A 17,747-nucleotide genomic window follows, 5' to 3' on the forward strand; every position below is an offset into this window, starting at 1 on the left:
CCATTAAAGTGTTTTGTTTTATGAGAAATATTGTGCTTTTAAATTCAACAGTTTTTCACTATCTGTAGTTTTCTAGGAATTATGCTATGAATTTTACACTATGTCATAACTACCTTCTTAATATGTAAACTACGCCTGCTAATAATGTCAGTAACTCTGTGTATGTCTACTGCCAATGTATGACAGCACAATGTGCCAGAAAGTGTGTGAGAAAGCTTAAACATACTACAGTACTCCCTTAACATGTACTATGTCTGCCAAACTGTGTACATCATGCTCTTCTCACTGTAATACAGCATATTTATGTACCTCTCAAAATTACAGTTTAATGCTTAATAACGACGATACAAGCTGCTTCGCAATATTAGATATGCAATGAGAGAAAAAATAGTGAAAAAAGAGAAAAAGAGACAAGAGTAGAAAAGAGAAGTGAGTTTTTGTGAGGACATGCGATATGCACGCGTGCAGGAGTGTACAAAACTAGGCAGCTAAGGTCTGTTTTGACAACGAGCAAGGAGTGAGCAAAGCCAGGGCGCCCACACTCACCAGCGTCTGTGCTGCGCTCTGGTGCTGGAAACGGAAAAAGGATAATACTGTTTTAGTTCGAGCAGCACACACACCACATAGAGAGAGAGAAGACAGACAGAAAGACAGACAGACAGATCGGTCAGAAGAACAAAGGGAGCGGCCAATCGGCCGCAGATTCACGGCCCAGCTAACAGCGGCAGTGCGAAATGGCGCCCTAGGGGGCAATGTTGGGGCCTTTTTTTACAATGCTTAACACATTACGGGACTTGCAAGCACCGGCAGAATAATATATTGTTACTACTGACATTATTAACTACATCACCAGTGTCAAAACATGTATAAATTTTGAATGTTGCTAAAACACACTAACTCAAAAAAGTCATTAGGTGATGATTGCTTTCTCGGTTTATTCCACAAAGAGACAATTTCTTTGAAGGGTCTGTTTTTCTTTCGCTCAAGATTGGGAGCAAAAAGACTGCAACCTAGAATCAGTAAGTTTAATATTCATTGTATTTAACATTTCTCATAGTTCACTATGTATCATTCTCAGTCCCGCAAGGCATCATTACAGGCATGTAAACATTTTGTTGAGTAATGGCGCCGAACCATACTGCTTCCTAGAAAACGAATCTATTGAGTAAACTAGTTTTATCTATACCAGAGGCACCATTTTTATTAGTAATGAATAATACCTTTGAATAGAAGGAATATTGTACCAATAACAAATATTATCACTTTCACCATATTGTATGTCTTTAGAATATTTATTTTCACATATTTGCAAATTTTGAACATGGGTGTATATTATTTTGTATTGGTAAAGGAAGAAGGGAAGACGCCTTGTGATTCTGCTAGTTGATGAGAACGAGACGTATGAAAACGTGAAAAAGATAGGTGCTCGTCTTATTTTATGTTACTATTTATTATGGATATGAGAGCCCTTAATGGATCATTCTGATACTTAAACTACATAAAAAACATGACTTATGATCGTGTAAAATGTGATTGAATTTCCTGATGTACTCTTTACAGTGAAACAATTACAATAATACCAGCGTAAGCATCTACAGCCATTGGTCTTTTGAGTAAAACTTTCCCGCTTATGTAACAGTGCCATCCCGTTGTTTTATAAGTAAATGCTACGGCCACTGTTCCAGACTATTGTTCTTCATGCTGCTCCTGATATCACTGCTTCGCAAACTGAGCAGCAGCAGAGGCCACACAATGTCTAATCGTTCCATTGTCCCAAAAGAAAACACGACACTTGAAACAGTGCCCGAAATATTGATGTGTAAAACAACAGGACGACTCATTCACAGGACTGGAAATTTTTTGCGGAGAAATTACAATAATGCTCTTAGAAAAAAAAGAGAACGATCTTTCTGACATACATGTGTCGCTCTACAGCCATTTGTGTAATTTTATTGTAGTTAACCACAATGTTATCCAAATACTAGAAACATCAACGATCCTATTTGTCATTACAGTGATTTTGCAAATGGACTGTAATTAGATACATACATTTATTGTCTGGTTCTTTACATTCTTTGTATATGTGCAGTTCATTAATAATCAGAATTAATATTTCTGTACCATAGCACAAGTTAAATAATTCGTTCCCCCAGCCTTTTCTCACACAGTTTTGAAAAATACAAGATATTTAGCGTGCCAGTAAATTATCAGAATGTTCATACTCGTGAGTATAACTAATAATTTGTCATAATTAAAGTCACAGTAGCTGAAATACTGAATTAAAACCGTATAAAGTAGCTTTGGGAGTTTTAGGTGTCCAACAACATCCCCTCTTTACTGAAATCTGCAGTTTATAGATCACCTAATTTTCAAAAGCGGTAAACTACACAATAATGGTTTCGCTGCCAAGGTGACTACATACCGCAGGGCCAACGCCTGTCGTTACCCTAACCCTTCAGTAGCAATGCTGTTGTGACAAGCGTGACCAAGTTCGATGCCATCTGACGCACTGACAGCTACACGAACAAGTTCTAAATGTTCCGTGTGTGGTCCGAAAGCTGTAATTACATTTCACTGTGCTTCTGATACAAAACACGAGGCGTATTCCGATCGGTCGCGAAATGGAAACCACAGTGAAAACCATTTTTTTTTTTTTTTTTTGCAATAGCTAGCCACATCTTCCAGCAACATCTCTACGCAGTCGCCGCTCCGTCTGAGACATTTGTCGTAGCGCTGTACTAACTTTCCAATACCCTCGTCGTAGAAGGCAGCCGCCTGCACTTTTCGCCGATTCTCTGGGCTGATTTTCAGTTCGCTGTCCGTGCAAAACGCTGACTTCATAGCCAAAGGTTCATGTCATCAGAGATGAAAATCAGAGGGAGCAAAGTCCGGGCTGAATGGAGAGCAATCAAACACCTCCCATCGAAAACTATGCAGGGGCATCCTCATTGCCTCTGCAGAATGTAGCCAACAACTGTCATAAAGAAGGAAACGCATGACAGTTATGTTGTATAAGCTGGATCAAATCAGGCGAAATCTGTCACTCGCACTCATACTTGGCGGGAGACACTATTTTCTAGGCATTTTTAGATGCTCACTGTGCGCTCAGAGTTGAATAGACTGACGTGACGTGATCAACAGACATACTAGAGACACTTTCCAACACACCTAAGCAAAGCTTCATCGGATTTTCACTGTACTTTCCATTTCGCAACCGATCGGACCTTACTTTCGGAATACGCCTCGTATTTCCTGTTAACTGGCATTTTTTTTTTGCAATTCTCAAAAGTTGGAATAATTGCGTACTATATATATATATATATATATATATATATATATATATATATATATATATATATATATATATATAGAATGTGACATAGTGATGCCGATAAAGTAAGGGGATGTACAGGGTGCCGTAAGGAAGAAATGTATGCTAGGAACCCATGTCCGGAAACGTACGAGGGCTATACAGAACGTAAGGTAAGGAACGGTAGGTAGCGAAATAGAAACCACAAGGAAAATCAAAACTGTTCGATTTGCAACGGTTAGCTACACCTTCCAGCTACTTATCTACACAGTCGCCGCTCAGACATAGACATCTGTCGTGACTGCAATCAATGTGCATTCCCTCGTTATAGAAGACAGCCGCCAGTGCTTTTCGATAATTTTCTACTCTGTACTGCAGCTCTTTGTCTGTGTCAAAACATTGTCTTCAGAGCCAGAGGTTCATCTGAGCAGAGATGAACCTCAGGGGCAGCCAATTATTGGCTATATTGTGAGTGATCAAACACTTCCCATCGAAAACGCTGCAGGAGCATCTTCATTGCCCCTGGATAGTGCAGGCCAAGAATTGTCGTGTAGAACGAACTGCATTACAGTTGTGTTATGGGGATTGCATAGCTTCAGGCGAAATCTTTCGCCGGGCCTTCATACTTGGCGGGAGACACTAATTTCTATCAATCTTTATATTGTCACTGTGGGCTCATAATTGGAAAATGTGACATGATGCAATCGATGGGCGTACTAGACACAGTGCCCAACGCATCTGTGCAAAGCTTCATCAGATTTTCACTGTCTTTTCCCATTTCTCGACCGATCGTTCCTTACTTTCCGAATAACCCTCTTAGTTCAACGACGCATCATAGCATGAAAGGTAGAGGGGTTAACCCCCTGTGCTAGGCCACTACATCTGCACCACGCGTAAACCACTGGATCGTGCAGTTTTCAGGGTGTCACATAGCATCTAATCTGGCCACGGTGGTCACAACAACAATGTAGAGAAAACAAACTAGCATTTGTTGCTGATGAGCTGAACTAACGGCAGGCGTTACCCTCTATAACTTAGACAATTTGTAGCGTCAATGAATGGCGTTTCCGGACGTACATTTTTTCCTAAATATGACAGTCGTGACATTCTCTGCAGTCCCAAAAGTTATCTGTATCGTTTTGTTACACCCTAAGACTGAAGTAAGAGAGTGAGTTTATTTAAACCGCACGAACAGAAATACTTCTAGGCACCAGGAAGGAAGACAAGTTTCATCAGCTACAATGAGCAATAGCAGTAATAGAGCTGCAATGCTGTTTACTTTTCTTCGGCACTACTGTGCAGATAAAAGGCAATACACAAACATACCGAAGTGGCAGATCATAATTCATCTACAAACGAAAAAACTGTGACCTGATTTCATTGGCAACGAAATGGACTTAAAACACATTTTTAATAATATGTCTGTAATTCAACGCTAAATAAATTACGTCATTGTAACAACTGAAAGACTCACTTCACTGAAAAATATGTGGTAAAGCGAATACATGAACAATTCCTATTTGCATAAGGGGCGGGCCAACATCAACTCAATTGGTCTCCGAAGGTCACCAAAAGTGACTTTCTGTGTCTGTTTGGTCAAACTTTATCCCCAAATCACGATTTTGGGATTACTGCAATTTCAAGAGCGAATAGATGGGATCCAGGAGCTTGTACTCGTATTCCACAGCGTGCTCGACAGGCGAAGTGTCGCACGCTCTACGTCCACCCGAATCCTCCGACACTGTGTCGTAAATTTAACGTCTAGCTATAATTGTTTGGAAACATTTCGGCTTTCAATGCATTTATCCTGCACTGATGCAGATTTTTGACAGCTGGCAAGAAACTACAACTTGTACAGTCATGTAGGTAAGTTACTATGATGCATAATACTTAAATGCTTGGAGGACTTTTCTTTCATTCTTTAGTTGCAGGAGTCTTCTCTGTACAAACAATTCACCAACATTTCAAAGCAATTTTACCCGTGCCGTATCAACGTAAGAGCTAGTGAACTTCCCGACGATCGAGCTGTCAAAGGAGTAAACAAAAGCCAAGCATCCAATTCCCATTGGTATCAACAAATTAATATAAGAAGGTGACACGCTGATTCTCTGTGTCAGTATCATTAATGTCTTTGTATCTGATGGTTCATGTCACGTATTTCATGATGCACTTTTTGTACGGGGTGATACAGTTCTAGACAACACGGAAGCCAGTTATTTGATACATTTTTTGTCGTAAAAGCTGTAAAATACTTTTTAATTTTGTCATAGAGAAATGGCTCTCCGTATTGGTTCATATCTGCAACTGAATGACGTACTTAAAACATTCATCTATTTTACCTGACAATTTTTGGTTTACTATTTAGATACATTACAATTTTTCGATCCTAGTTCGCCGGAAGTACTCTAATTTGAACTCGTGTCAAGATATCTCGTCACTGGTCGTTTCAAACTACGGCGGTGTTTCCGAAATCCTGAGTGCTTAAGCGAAGTTTCCGTGCATACCAGGAAAGAAAAAACTGAGCGTTTAGTATCTGACCCAAATGGGGCTTAAAGAAAACGTCAAAAGCCATTTCTCCATAGCAGTTTAGAGCTGTTTCAGCATTTTACGATCCCAAGCGATCTGTAGTAAGTTACTTGTTATACAACTTGACAGAGCGATTTAAGTACTGAGCTACAATATCCTTCATATTAAAGTACTTCAAGATGTTTGAGGCTCATTCCCCGTCATTAATGTTATAGCTCCTTATGTACTTAGTTAGTGACTTGACTGCGTCGTTGATAAGATATTCTCTCGAATGCCGGGCGAAGTGGCCGTGTGTTTGAGGCGCTATGTCACGCATTGCGCGGCCCTCCCGCTGGAGGTTCGTCCTCCCTCAGGATTGGGTGTGTATGTGTTGTTCTCAGCATAAGTTAGTTTAAGTAGTGTTTAAGTCTAGGGACCGATGACCTCAGCAGTTTGGCCCCTTAGGAATTTACACATTTCTCTCGAAACCCTCACCGGTGCTATTTTGGTAAGGCGGAGGAAAATCGTTGAAGTTTAAAACGCCCTCATTGCTGTTATCAACTTGCCAGCAGCTGCTAATTGGTGAGCACCATTGATGGGAGGACTGAGTTATTGACATTTTCATGAGATAGGAGTAGATATATTGCATATGTTGAGCAACTCGATAAATTTGCACTGTTGCGCGAGCAAAGAAATTCTTAACCAAGTATTAGGACTTCCTGTTTAGTCTGAAACAGACTGTCCCAGAAATAAACTGAAAACAGCACCACTTCCCAGTTCCGACTATGGTGTTCGATAAGTCCTGCCACAAGCTCGCCTAGCATTTGGTTGAAAAAAATTATAGTCTACAACAGATCGGATCGAGAGCAACCGCCGGCCGCGGTGGCCGTGCGGTTCTGGCGCTGCAGTCCGGAGCTGCGGGGCTGCTACGGTCGCAGGTTCGAATCCTGCCTCGGGCATGGGTGTGTGTGATGTCCTTAGGTTAGTTAGGTTTAAGTAGTTCTAAGTTCTAGGGGACTTATGACCTAAGATGTTGAGTCCCATAGTGCTCAGAGCCATTTTTCGAGAGCAACCAACCCAATTCTACAACTGTTTAATGTGCTTTACGTCTGTTGAACTTGACGTATTTTAGGGAATAAACAATTCAATATATATATATATATATATATATATATATATATATATATATATATATATATATATAGGGTGTTAACGATTTAAGTGCAGATATTGTGATTATTGGTACCCTAATATGTAGCATTTTAGTTGTTTTTTCTCTGCGTCTGACTGTCTTCCTAAAACACATCACATAATTTACTACTTGATGTTTCCTACCCAGTCATAACTGCGTTGTGAGGTGGATTATGCCTATTGGTGAAGACTTCCCGTTTTGCTTCCATGCATCCACACTTCAGTACCTGCCCTGCTGCCTAGGGGAAAGTAAACATGAATGGCTTGCTTGCACCATGCGTACTTGGAGGTACTAACCAACCTACAAACACTCTGCTCGAAACAGCTATAATTATTAATCTGGTAGTGAAGTAAACACTGAAGTAGTTTTGCTCAGTACACTGTTCTCAGTCACTAACAGAAATATCTACACTTATACGCCTCATACCCTGTATATTTCCAAGGGATGCCACATGACAGCGTGAATAATACATTTAGCAGGATGCAGCAACAACTAAAATCAGCGAAAGTCTATCGTAACTGAAGGACGCTAGACAATTTGGCAGTGTGTACGTGAATTTGTGCGTAAAGTCTAAAGTTTCAAAGTGTAGGCGAGTAGCTGACCAACCCATATGATCCAAATTGTATACAATTATCTGATGAGTCGCACCAACATTATTAAATTAATCTTTACTAGAACCGTGATGTGTGACAGGTTCAACGGAATTTTTGACAGATAGTGGCACAGATGCGACCCCGTTTGAAACAACGGTTGGAGACTTAAGTGTAACACCGATCTCACTCGCAAGTATTTCCAGACACCAGTAAGCGAGCTATGGCCGAGAAAAAGAATTATTCCCATAGAGAAAAATGTAACGTTATACGACCCCTAAAATCATAACTACAAATGGTTTTGGCACCCCAGACATTTCCTGAAATCTGTAACTCTTTCTCCTGCCCATTATCTTCCACTGGAGACAATGTTATTATGGTGTTGGTGGTAGTGGTGCTTATGACACAATGTGCAGTTTATTTCTAAAACAAACAGTTATTAGCTGCACGCTAATCGAAACTCATCTATTTTACAACAGAATGTCGTCAAATAAAATGTTTGTAATAAACAATGGAGACTCCAGGTTGGAATATCAACAGTGTAGGGAAAATAGATTGCTACTTACCGTAAAGATAACACGTTAAGTTGCAGACACGTAAAATTAAAAGACACACAAATGCTTTTGGCCACAGCTTCGTCGGGAAAAGAAAGAGAAACGCAAACCTTTCATACACACAAGCAAGCATACCTCACGCACACATGACCACCAACTCTGGCAGCTCAGATTCCGGTGGGAACTGCCGCACTTGGCGATCATGTTTGCAAGAGGTGTGCTTATTTCTGTGAATGAATGGTGTGTTTGTCTTTCTTTTTCTGACGAAGGCTGTGGCCAGAAGCTTATGTGTAAGTGACTTTTAATTTTGCCGTTCTGTAACTTAACGTGTCATCTTTATGGTAAGCAGCCATCTTACTTTTCCTACATTGTTGATATTTGTAATAACTAATATCTTAAGCGAAAGTATCTCATGAATGTACATAAACCCACAGCAGTTGAGCATCATCTAAATTTCCCTTTCATGGTATATAGTAAATGGAGAAGTGACGATTGCGATTAACGAAAAAATTACCATGGTCATTTATTTCGTAGTTACTGTTTTAGAAAAGAATCAGCAACGCCACACATTTTTATGAATGAAAAGCCCTACCGCGACGGCTGAATGGCAAACGCGTGGTGTAATTCTTACACCTGATACAAGGGTCTACCGTTAAAAGTATATCGAACCACACAAACGGTGAAACAATTTTCTTACCAGTTACCTTATAGCACGCATTCACCCACTCGAAAAAGATGATAAAATTGACTAAGAGAAATCTGTTTACAGACTATGTTAATTAACTATTAACAATGTCTCAGTCTTTTTTAACTTTACATACTCCACTGCTTTACACACCGAAAAATGGCTTAACCGCCATATCGTGAACAACATTATGAGGTGTGAATAACTCGTATATGACACGGAACCTTGCGATGACAGTCTGCGCGGCTGTAACCATATACAAATATACTTGCTCTTTCGGAAAGCGTTCGTTCGAACCCAGCGTTTTTCTCTGTCCTCTGAAGTCTACTCACGATTTACTGACAGAAGTAATAGAAGTAGCAGAAATGATAATATACAAATAGTGGATCTCGTAGAAAAAGAAGTTACGAAGTGCACTCTGCACGCATCATAACGCGTGACGGATGAAGTAAGGAAGCTATAACGTGGCTATAACTGGCGGAATTAAAGCTGTGAGGACGGGTCGTGAGTCGTGCTTGGGTGGCTCAGTGGTGGAGCACTTGCCCGCGAAAGCAAAAGTCCCGAGTTCGAGTCTCGGTCCGGCACACAGTTTTAATCTGCCAGGAAGTTTCATATCAGCGCACACTCCGCTGCAGAGTGAAAATCTTATTCTATAACGAGAACCTGCAAACCATTATGGTGGCATGGTCTCGTTAGAAGGTATGTCTTTGTGATGGTTTGATGGCAATGATGGCCGGCCTCGGTGGCCGTGCGGTTCTAGGCGCTGCAGTCCGGAACCGCGAGACAGCTACTGTCGCAGGTTCGAATCCTGCCTCGGGCATGGTTGTGTGTGATGTCCTTAGCTTAGTTCAGTTTAAGTAGTTCTAGGGGACTGATGACCTAAGATGTTAAATCCCATAGTCCTCAGAGCTATTTGAACCATTTTTTTATGGCAATGATGAGCTTTCTGATTACTCGGGTCCCCTGATTGAAAGTTTCATCATTTGTACCGAAAAGACGCCGTTCATCAGCACTCCATGCCTCCCGGTGACTGCCCAACTCCAGACGCAACCGTTTGTGCTGTGGTGTTAAAGGCAGCATACGAATGGAACGGAAATTCCACAGTCCGATTGATGCTGGTCTCCGAGCAATGGTGCGGCATGATACAGAATGTTGTCGTGAGTCCATAACATGTTCTCTGAGGATAGTCACAGATGTGAAGGGGTCGCGATGTGCTTGGTGCTCCAAACAGCGATCCTTCATTGTGTTGCTCAGACGTTGTCGACTGGAACCTTGAATGCCTGCCCTAACTTTCCTACGCAGTCCAACATCGTGACACTGACAAGCCAGAGTGCCCGTGAATCTTCACATTTCACAATTCAACTGGCCAGCTAGATGGAGACCAACAATTAGGTCCCTTTCAAGCTGTGTCCTTCACTGTGATCACTCAACGGGTGAAGCCATTTACACCCATTATATACCATACTAAACCTGGTAACAACACTGAACACTGACTACACTACTACTCTGTGGTGGTCGTCCTACTAGTCACAGAGAATCATAACGCTAATCATTTAAATACGCTCCGATTATGTGTAAGGTAATGAACTTATATTGACATCCGGCTATGTATTCTGGATGCTTCCCTTTTTGTGTCAGGCAGTGTATTTTCTGTACAGCGTATATCGGGAAGTGGTTTCCACTATAAAGCACGTTTTCCAAGCACCGGTTCGTTTTTAGGCGCGACTTTTTCGGTGTGTGAGCTGCTACACTATTCTCGCGCCATTACTGAAATGTAATAAAACACAAAATTAAGAAATTCCTCGTATACTTTGTAGATGATCTGCAAAATTATACCCCTGTTGCCAATGTGTAATATATTTCTATGGAAGTTTCCATTTTTAACGTGTAGGCCTTCTCTAAACTGCGAAACGTACAGAAAATTAACACAGAAAAACTGTGACTGACAGCACCACACGTATTTGGCTAAGTTGACACAATCAGCGACCTTAACAACCAAACACGTTGCGGCTGCTGCTGTCAACTGTTTCTCTTTAATGCTTGCACTATTCAACTTTGAGTGCCTGAACAAATGCTCCAACGTTACATTCTGAATTCAAAGTGCTATCGGTGAAGTTATTTGTTACGAGGTCACAGTTCACAAAAAACATACATAAAGCAATGAATTCCGATCTGTTAGCCGAGCGTGTTAAAGCACCGTTTCCGGGACGGGGAAGTCCTCCGGCCATGGATCAAATACGCCCGGCGTATTAACGATGAGGATCTGTGTACCAGCCACACTGAATGGGGTTTTAGGCTGTTTCCCATATCTCACTACGTGAATACTGGGGTGGTATCCGACTCCGCCTCAATCACAGGATTAGCAAACATTTCGCTCAGTTTCACGTGAATAACACTACGCGCAGACAGTTGGGATGTACATATTGTGTCCCGGAGGATAATGGGGTGGTGACAAGAAGGGCATCCGGCCACTCCTTAATGTTTTGGCGCCATCAGTCTTCTGAATGGTTTGATGCGGCCCGCCACGGATTCTCTCCTGCGCTAACCTCTTCACTTCAATATAGCTCGTCCTCAATTATTTGTTACGTGTATTCCAGTCTCTCCCTTCCTCTTCTGTTTATATCCTTTACAGCACCATGGAGGCTAATCCTTGATGCTTTAACACATGTTCTATAATACTGACCTTTCTTCTTGTCAGTATTTTCCCTAAGTTCCTTTCTTCGGCGATCTGCGGAAAATCTCTTCATCTTATCAGTCCTCCTGAATTTCGACATTCTTCTGTAGTACCAGATCTCAAACGCTTTGATTCTCTTCTGTAACGGTTTTCTCACAGTCCATATTTCACTACCCTCCAATGCTGCGCCTCATACGTACATTCTCAGAAATTGCTTCCACAGATTAAGGGCAATATTATATACTAGTTGATATCTTTTGGCCACTAATGCCCTCGTTGCCTGTGTTAGCCTTCTTTTCATGTCCTCCTTACTTCATTCCAAAGTCGTAAAATTCCTTGATATCGTGTACTTCGTGACAATCAGTTTTGATGTTAAGTTCCCCTCCGTTCTCATTTCTGATATTTCTCATTACTTTTGTCTTTTTCTGGTTTTCACTCAATCCATACTCAGAACTCGTTAGACTGTTCATTGCATTCAGCAAATCATGTAACTCTTCTTCACTCTCACCGACGACAGTAATTTCATCAGCGAATCTTACCATTGATATCCTTTCACCCAGAGTTTTAATCTCACTCGTGAGCCCTTCTTTTGTTTTCGCCATTGCTTCTTTGATATATATATTAAACAGTAGGCCCGGAGACTGCATCCCGTCTTACACCCTTTTTAATCGCAGCAGTTCCTTCTTGGCCTTCCAATTCCATTCCTCCTTGTTGTTTCTTGTACATATTGTATATCACCCATCCTTCTCTGTAGTTTCCTCCTGTCTTTCTGAGAACTTCGAAAGGCTTGCTCCATTACTTTGATTTATCTTCAGTCTTGCTTCCGTTATGAAGTGAGAAGTCAGAACTGTCTCTCTGGTGTCTTAACCTTCTCTAAATCCAAACTGATGGTCATCACACTGATCCCCAGTTTTGTTTCGCATTCTTCTCTATATTATTCTTGTCCGCAGCTTGGATGCATAAGACGTTAAGCTGATTCTGCAATGGTTTTCGCACTTTTCTGCCTTTGCTATCTTAGGCTTTTGTGTGGATAATATTTTTCCGAAAGTGTGATGGCCTGTCCCTGTTTCATAGGTTCTACCCACCAACTAGAACACTCATTTGGTTGCGATTTGCTCCAGTGATTTTAGAAATTTCCATGGAATGTTATCTATCTGTTCTGTTTTATTTGATCTCACGTCTTCCAGAGCTCTACGCCTGGATCCCCTACGTCTTCCTTATCGACTCCAGTTTTATATTCTGTAAAGTCATCAGACGTCCTCCCTGTCATAAAGGCCTTCAGTGCACTTTTTACACCTATCATCTCTAGCCTCTGCATTTAATAGTGGAATTCTCGTCGCACTCTTAATGTTACTTCCCTTGCTTTTAATTTCACCGAAGATTGTTTGGCTTTTCTGTATGCTGAGTCAGCCGTCCGATGATCATTTCTTTTTCGTTGTCTTCACATTTTTCCTACAACCGTTTCTCCTTACTGCCCTGCACTTTTATTTTATTTCTAAGGGATTTATATCACTGTATTGCTGTCTTTCCCTGAACATTTTTGTACTTCCTCCTTTCGTCGATCAGTTGAAGTATTTCTTCGGAGTTACTTCCCTTGTATATATGTCTGACTGTCCAACATCATGTGATTGTCCTTTTTAGAGGTGTTCAATCCTTTTTAACTAAACAGCCTACTGTGATATTTCTTATCACCATTTCTACATCCTTGGCGAACTTCAAAAGCGTCTTATCTCTCCTCAGTATTTCAACATCCCCCTTCCTTCCATTTTGCTTGTTTCGGATGTTTCTCTTGAACTTCAGCCTACTCTTTATCATTCCTAAATTATGATATGAATCTATATTTGCCCCTGTGTACGCCTTACAATCCAATATCTCATTTTGGGAGGAGGAGATTAGTGTTTAACGTCCCGTCGACAACGAGGTCATTAGAGACGGAGCGCAAGCTCGGGTGAGGGAAGGATGGGAAGGAAATCGGCCGTGCCCTTGCAAAGGAACCATCCCGGCATTTGCCTGAAGCGATTTAGGGAAATCACGGAAAACCTAAATCAGGATGGCCGGAGACGGGATTGAACCCTCGTCCTCCCGAATGCGAGTCCAGTGTGCTAACCACTGCGCCACCTCGCTCGGTTCTCATTTTGGAATCTCTCTCAGACCATGATGTAACTCAGCTGGAACCTTGTGGTGTCTCTGGGTCTTTTCAAAGTATGCAACCTCCTGTTGTTGTTCTTGAACAGATCTTAAATGTATTGCGTAACTCAATTACTCTTCCTTCTCTCTCATTCCTACTGCCAGGCTCACCTTATCCTGTAACTCTTTCTGAAATTCCTTCCCCTACAACAGCATTCGAATACCCCATGACTATTAGATTTTCATCTCCCTTTTGAATTATACGTTGAATATCCTTCTTTATATCTCCATCTTCTGCTTGCGACGTTGCCATGTATACCGCAACTACAGCAGACGGCTTTTGCTTCTCATCGTATCTGCTGTTGTTAGATCAGATGTCATCATTTTGTTTCCACCTCATTTCACGGACCCCCATCACAACTATATTGAGCCTTTGCATTTCCCTTTTCAGCTTTCCTACTACCTTACAATTTCGACATCCCTTGTCCCGGCTCGTAGAAGCTATTGGTTATCCCATCTTTTTCTCATAGTCAACTCCCCTTTCGTAGTCTCCTCCTGGCTTCCCGAATGGCGGACTAATCCGTTATCTTTTGCCAATGGAGAGATCATCAGGACACCTTTACCAGTTAAACGTAATATATCCTATGAAAACACATTATGTGTCTTTTATGCAGTGGTTTCCATTGCCTTCTGCAACCTCATGCCCTTCATCACTGCCGATTCTTCCACCTTTTAGAGGACGTTTCTCACTCCAGGTATAAGGGATTGTCCTGAACCTCTGTCCGCCCTTTCGCTCTGTTTGACATGGCTGTTGGTAGAACGATGATGACTTCTTAAGCTGGAAGTCATTGTTATAGACTCTTAGAAACTATTCTGAGCTCAAACATAATAAGGTATCTTGAGCAGAATGACCTCGTCAGTGCCAACCAGCACAGATTTCGAAAACATCGTTCATGTAAAACCCAACTCGCACTTTCCTCAAATGACATACCGAAAGCTTTGGATCAAGACAACCAGGTAGATGCAGTGTTTCTTGATTTCCAAAAAGCATTTGACTTAGTACCGCACGTGCGCTTATTGTCAAAAAAACGATCATATGGGTTATCAAGTAAAATTTTTGACTGGGTTGAGGATGTATCAAGTGAAATTTGTGACTGGTTTAAGGTCTTTTTGATAGGGAGGACACAGCATGTTATATTGGATGGAGAGTCATCCTCAGATGTAGAAGTAAATTCTAGTGTGACCCAGGAAAGTGAGTTGGGACCCTTGCTGTTGATGTTGTATATTAATGACCTTGCAGACAATATTAATAGAAAAATCAGGCTTTTGCAGATGACGCCATTACCTACAATAAAGTACTACATGAGGGAAGCTACATAAATATTCACTCAGTTCTTGATAAGATTTCTACGTGATGCTGAAATTGGTAACTTGCTCTAAATGTTCAGAAATGTAAAATTTTGCACTTCACAAAGCGAAAAAAAACGCAGTATCCTATGACTATAATATCAGTGAGTCTCTGTAGGAATCGGCTAACTCAAACAAATACCTAGTTGTAGCACTTTGTAGGGATACGAAATGAAATGATCACATAGGCTCAGTTGTCGGTAAAGCACGTGACAGGCTTCAGTTTATTGGTAGAATACTGAGGAAGTACAATCAGTCTACAAAGGATATTGCTTACAAATCACTCATGTGATCCATCCTAGAATATTGCTCAAGGGAGTGGGACTGGTATCAGATAGGACTAACAGGGGATATTAAATAATCCGTGGGAGAGTGTCACAGAAATACTGAATTAACTGAACTGGCAGACTATTGACGGCAGACGTAAACTATCCCGAGAAATTCTATTAACGAAGTTTCAAGAACCTGCTTTAAATGAGTATTCACGGGATACGCTAAAATCCCCAATGTACCGCTCGCGTAGGGATCATGAGGATAAGATTAGAATAATTACTGCATCAGACAATCATTCTTCCTGCACTCCATACGTGAATGGAACAGGAAGAAACCTTAGTAACTGGTACAATGGGACGTACCCTCTGCCATGCACTCACGGTTGTTTGCAGATTACAGATGTAGATGTAGACTGCTGATAACTTTTATTCAAATTTTAAGCAATGGAGAAATTGGAATGCGGGACCCAGAATGCGTGAGCCAGATCGCTGGTCGATCATCAGCAATCGGCTTGTGATCTTTGGCGCGTCCCCGGGCATGAGCATCTTTGCGTTTTCGGATGGGGCTGGCGGGACGGCGAGAGGCAGTCGGTTTGGGCGGCCGGTGAGACTGGCGGAGCTGTGGCTCGGGCGTAAGCACATGTGTGATGTCTGTTACACTGGGGCTGTTTGCTAATCGTGAAACTCCTGCGGCGATTACTGGTTGCATGGAAGGCATTTCATATAAACTGTGGCAAGCCTCGCAGTGAGAGGGGAGTTGGTGTTGGCCGAGATGATTGTACAAATTGAGGTGCCTGTGTGAGAAGCACGGCGTGCGCCTGTTGGTTGCTTCGTCCTTCTGGCAGCCACCACAAGCGGATGTTTGGCCGGAATGTCTACAGTTTGTGGTGAGCATAGTGTGAACAAGTTCTCGTAGGATGTGCTCCCAGCCTGACTCTTAGCCTGTGTTACTTGTGGGTGCCGACCCCTTGTCTGTTACTGCTTCCGGATGTCCTGTAGGATTTCACAGCAAAACTGTGTTTTTGTGGCATTCTGTGTTTCTGGCTCAGCCTCCGCCTAGAAAAGGGAAAGATTTGTGCCTCAAGTGAAAGGAGGGGGGAGGGGGGTTCGATTGGACATCTTTTGGAATTCCTTTATGCTGTAATTTAAACATATAAAAAAATTGTTCTTTCAGAATAAGAATATTGAAATAGTTTTTTTTTTTTTATTCCTGTTTAATGTCAGACAGATTCAAATGTAACTTCATTTATGTTATTTGAAATAAATGTGTTGGATTGGCCTTAATGAATTATGTGCAATCGAAATAAGGGACCCAGTCTTTCATTAGTGCTTAACAGTGGCGAGCTAGGACCAATGCGTACCACCCTATACTACCAGCATTAACTTATGTATGATTTATTAACAAATGCAGATACATTGCAGCCGCACCTGTCTTACATTATTCTATTTCCTGTGACTGAGACATTGTGTTGCACGCTTGTGAGAGGGCATAAATGAGTGAATGTACTGAGTTTCCGTAAGAAACCAGTTTAACACTTTTTTCTTTCTTCTAAATTCAAATATAGTGACTTTTGCTTCGGAACATAGACTACGGACACCCAAGTGACGAGTAGGTTCCCAGGTAGGGCAACGGTATTATGAGGGACATTTACGAACTTCACATTGCCACTGAAATTCTACTCTGTTTTCATATATTTTTCAGGCGATAACTCTACCTTTTGGGTGTCTCTATCTTCGCTTGAGCTGCACATTTAGCTTGTCCTTTTAGTGTGAGAGACGTATAGTAATAAAACTAGATCTCACTTTACGATATAAAGTGGAATGTGGGAATACTTCTCATAAACTAAGTCCATGTATCTGACAAACATCTTTTTGTTCCATTTAACAGGGTACACAGCGAGATCCAACTCAACCACTTTGTGTTGACTATGGCGCCTAGCGGTGCTGTTAACCTCTAACGTGTTGCTTCCACGTAAATGAGTAGCTATGGATGCTCGCGTCCGACGAGCGAGTCAGTGAATCAAACACGCGACCTGTGGCGGTTTATCTGTACATTAAATGATATTTACATATGTGGCATTTACTGCAGCCAGCGAACAAAGAGCCGGGAGGCGGCCGTAAGCTCGGGACACGGCGCGTACGCTTACGAGCAGGCTCCCGTGTAAGCAGGTGCGTGTGGCGCGCCCGATCGACAGTCAGCTGTCTGCGGGGCGGGAGGCTGGCGGTGAGTGGCGGTGGGTGAGTGCCGCTGGCCGGGTACTCGCCAGTGGGTGCGCTGCGCGGCGCGGAGCGGCGGATAGCTCAGCAGGGGAGCGGCGGCGGGCGCGGCCGCGGCTTACCGAGTCGCCGGCCAGCAGGGAGTCCTCTTCCCTGCTCGCGGTCTCTTGCGAAAGGTCGGAGGGAGGCGAACAGGAGGTCCGGGGGGACACAC

The 17,747-nt window shown here is 42.1% G+C and overlaps 1 protein-coding gene across 1 annotated transcript in view; it reads right to left on the reverse strand.

Annotated features, from left to right (window-relative positions):
- LOC126481881 (sodium/potassium/calcium exchanger Nckx30C) overlaps nucleotides 1-17,747 on the reverse strand; it is a 1,430,899-nt gene that overhangs the window by 1,022,335 nt on the left and 390,817 nt on the right. Inside the window, exon 3 of the mRNA XM_050105840.1 lies at nucleotides 547-570. Within this exon, the coding sequence (XP_049961797.1) occupies nucleotides 547-570 (24 nt within the window). The remainder of the gene's footprint in view (nucleotides 1-546; nucleotides 571-17,747) is intronic.

Source organism: Schistocerca serialis, chromosome 5, assembly GCF_023864345.2.
Source record: "Schistocerca serialis cubense isolate TAMUIC-IGC-003099 chromosome 5, iqSchSeri2.2, whole genome shotgun sequence".
NCBI lineage: Eukaryota > Metazoa > Arthropoda > Insecta > Orthoptera > Acrididae > Schistocerca > Schistocerca serialis.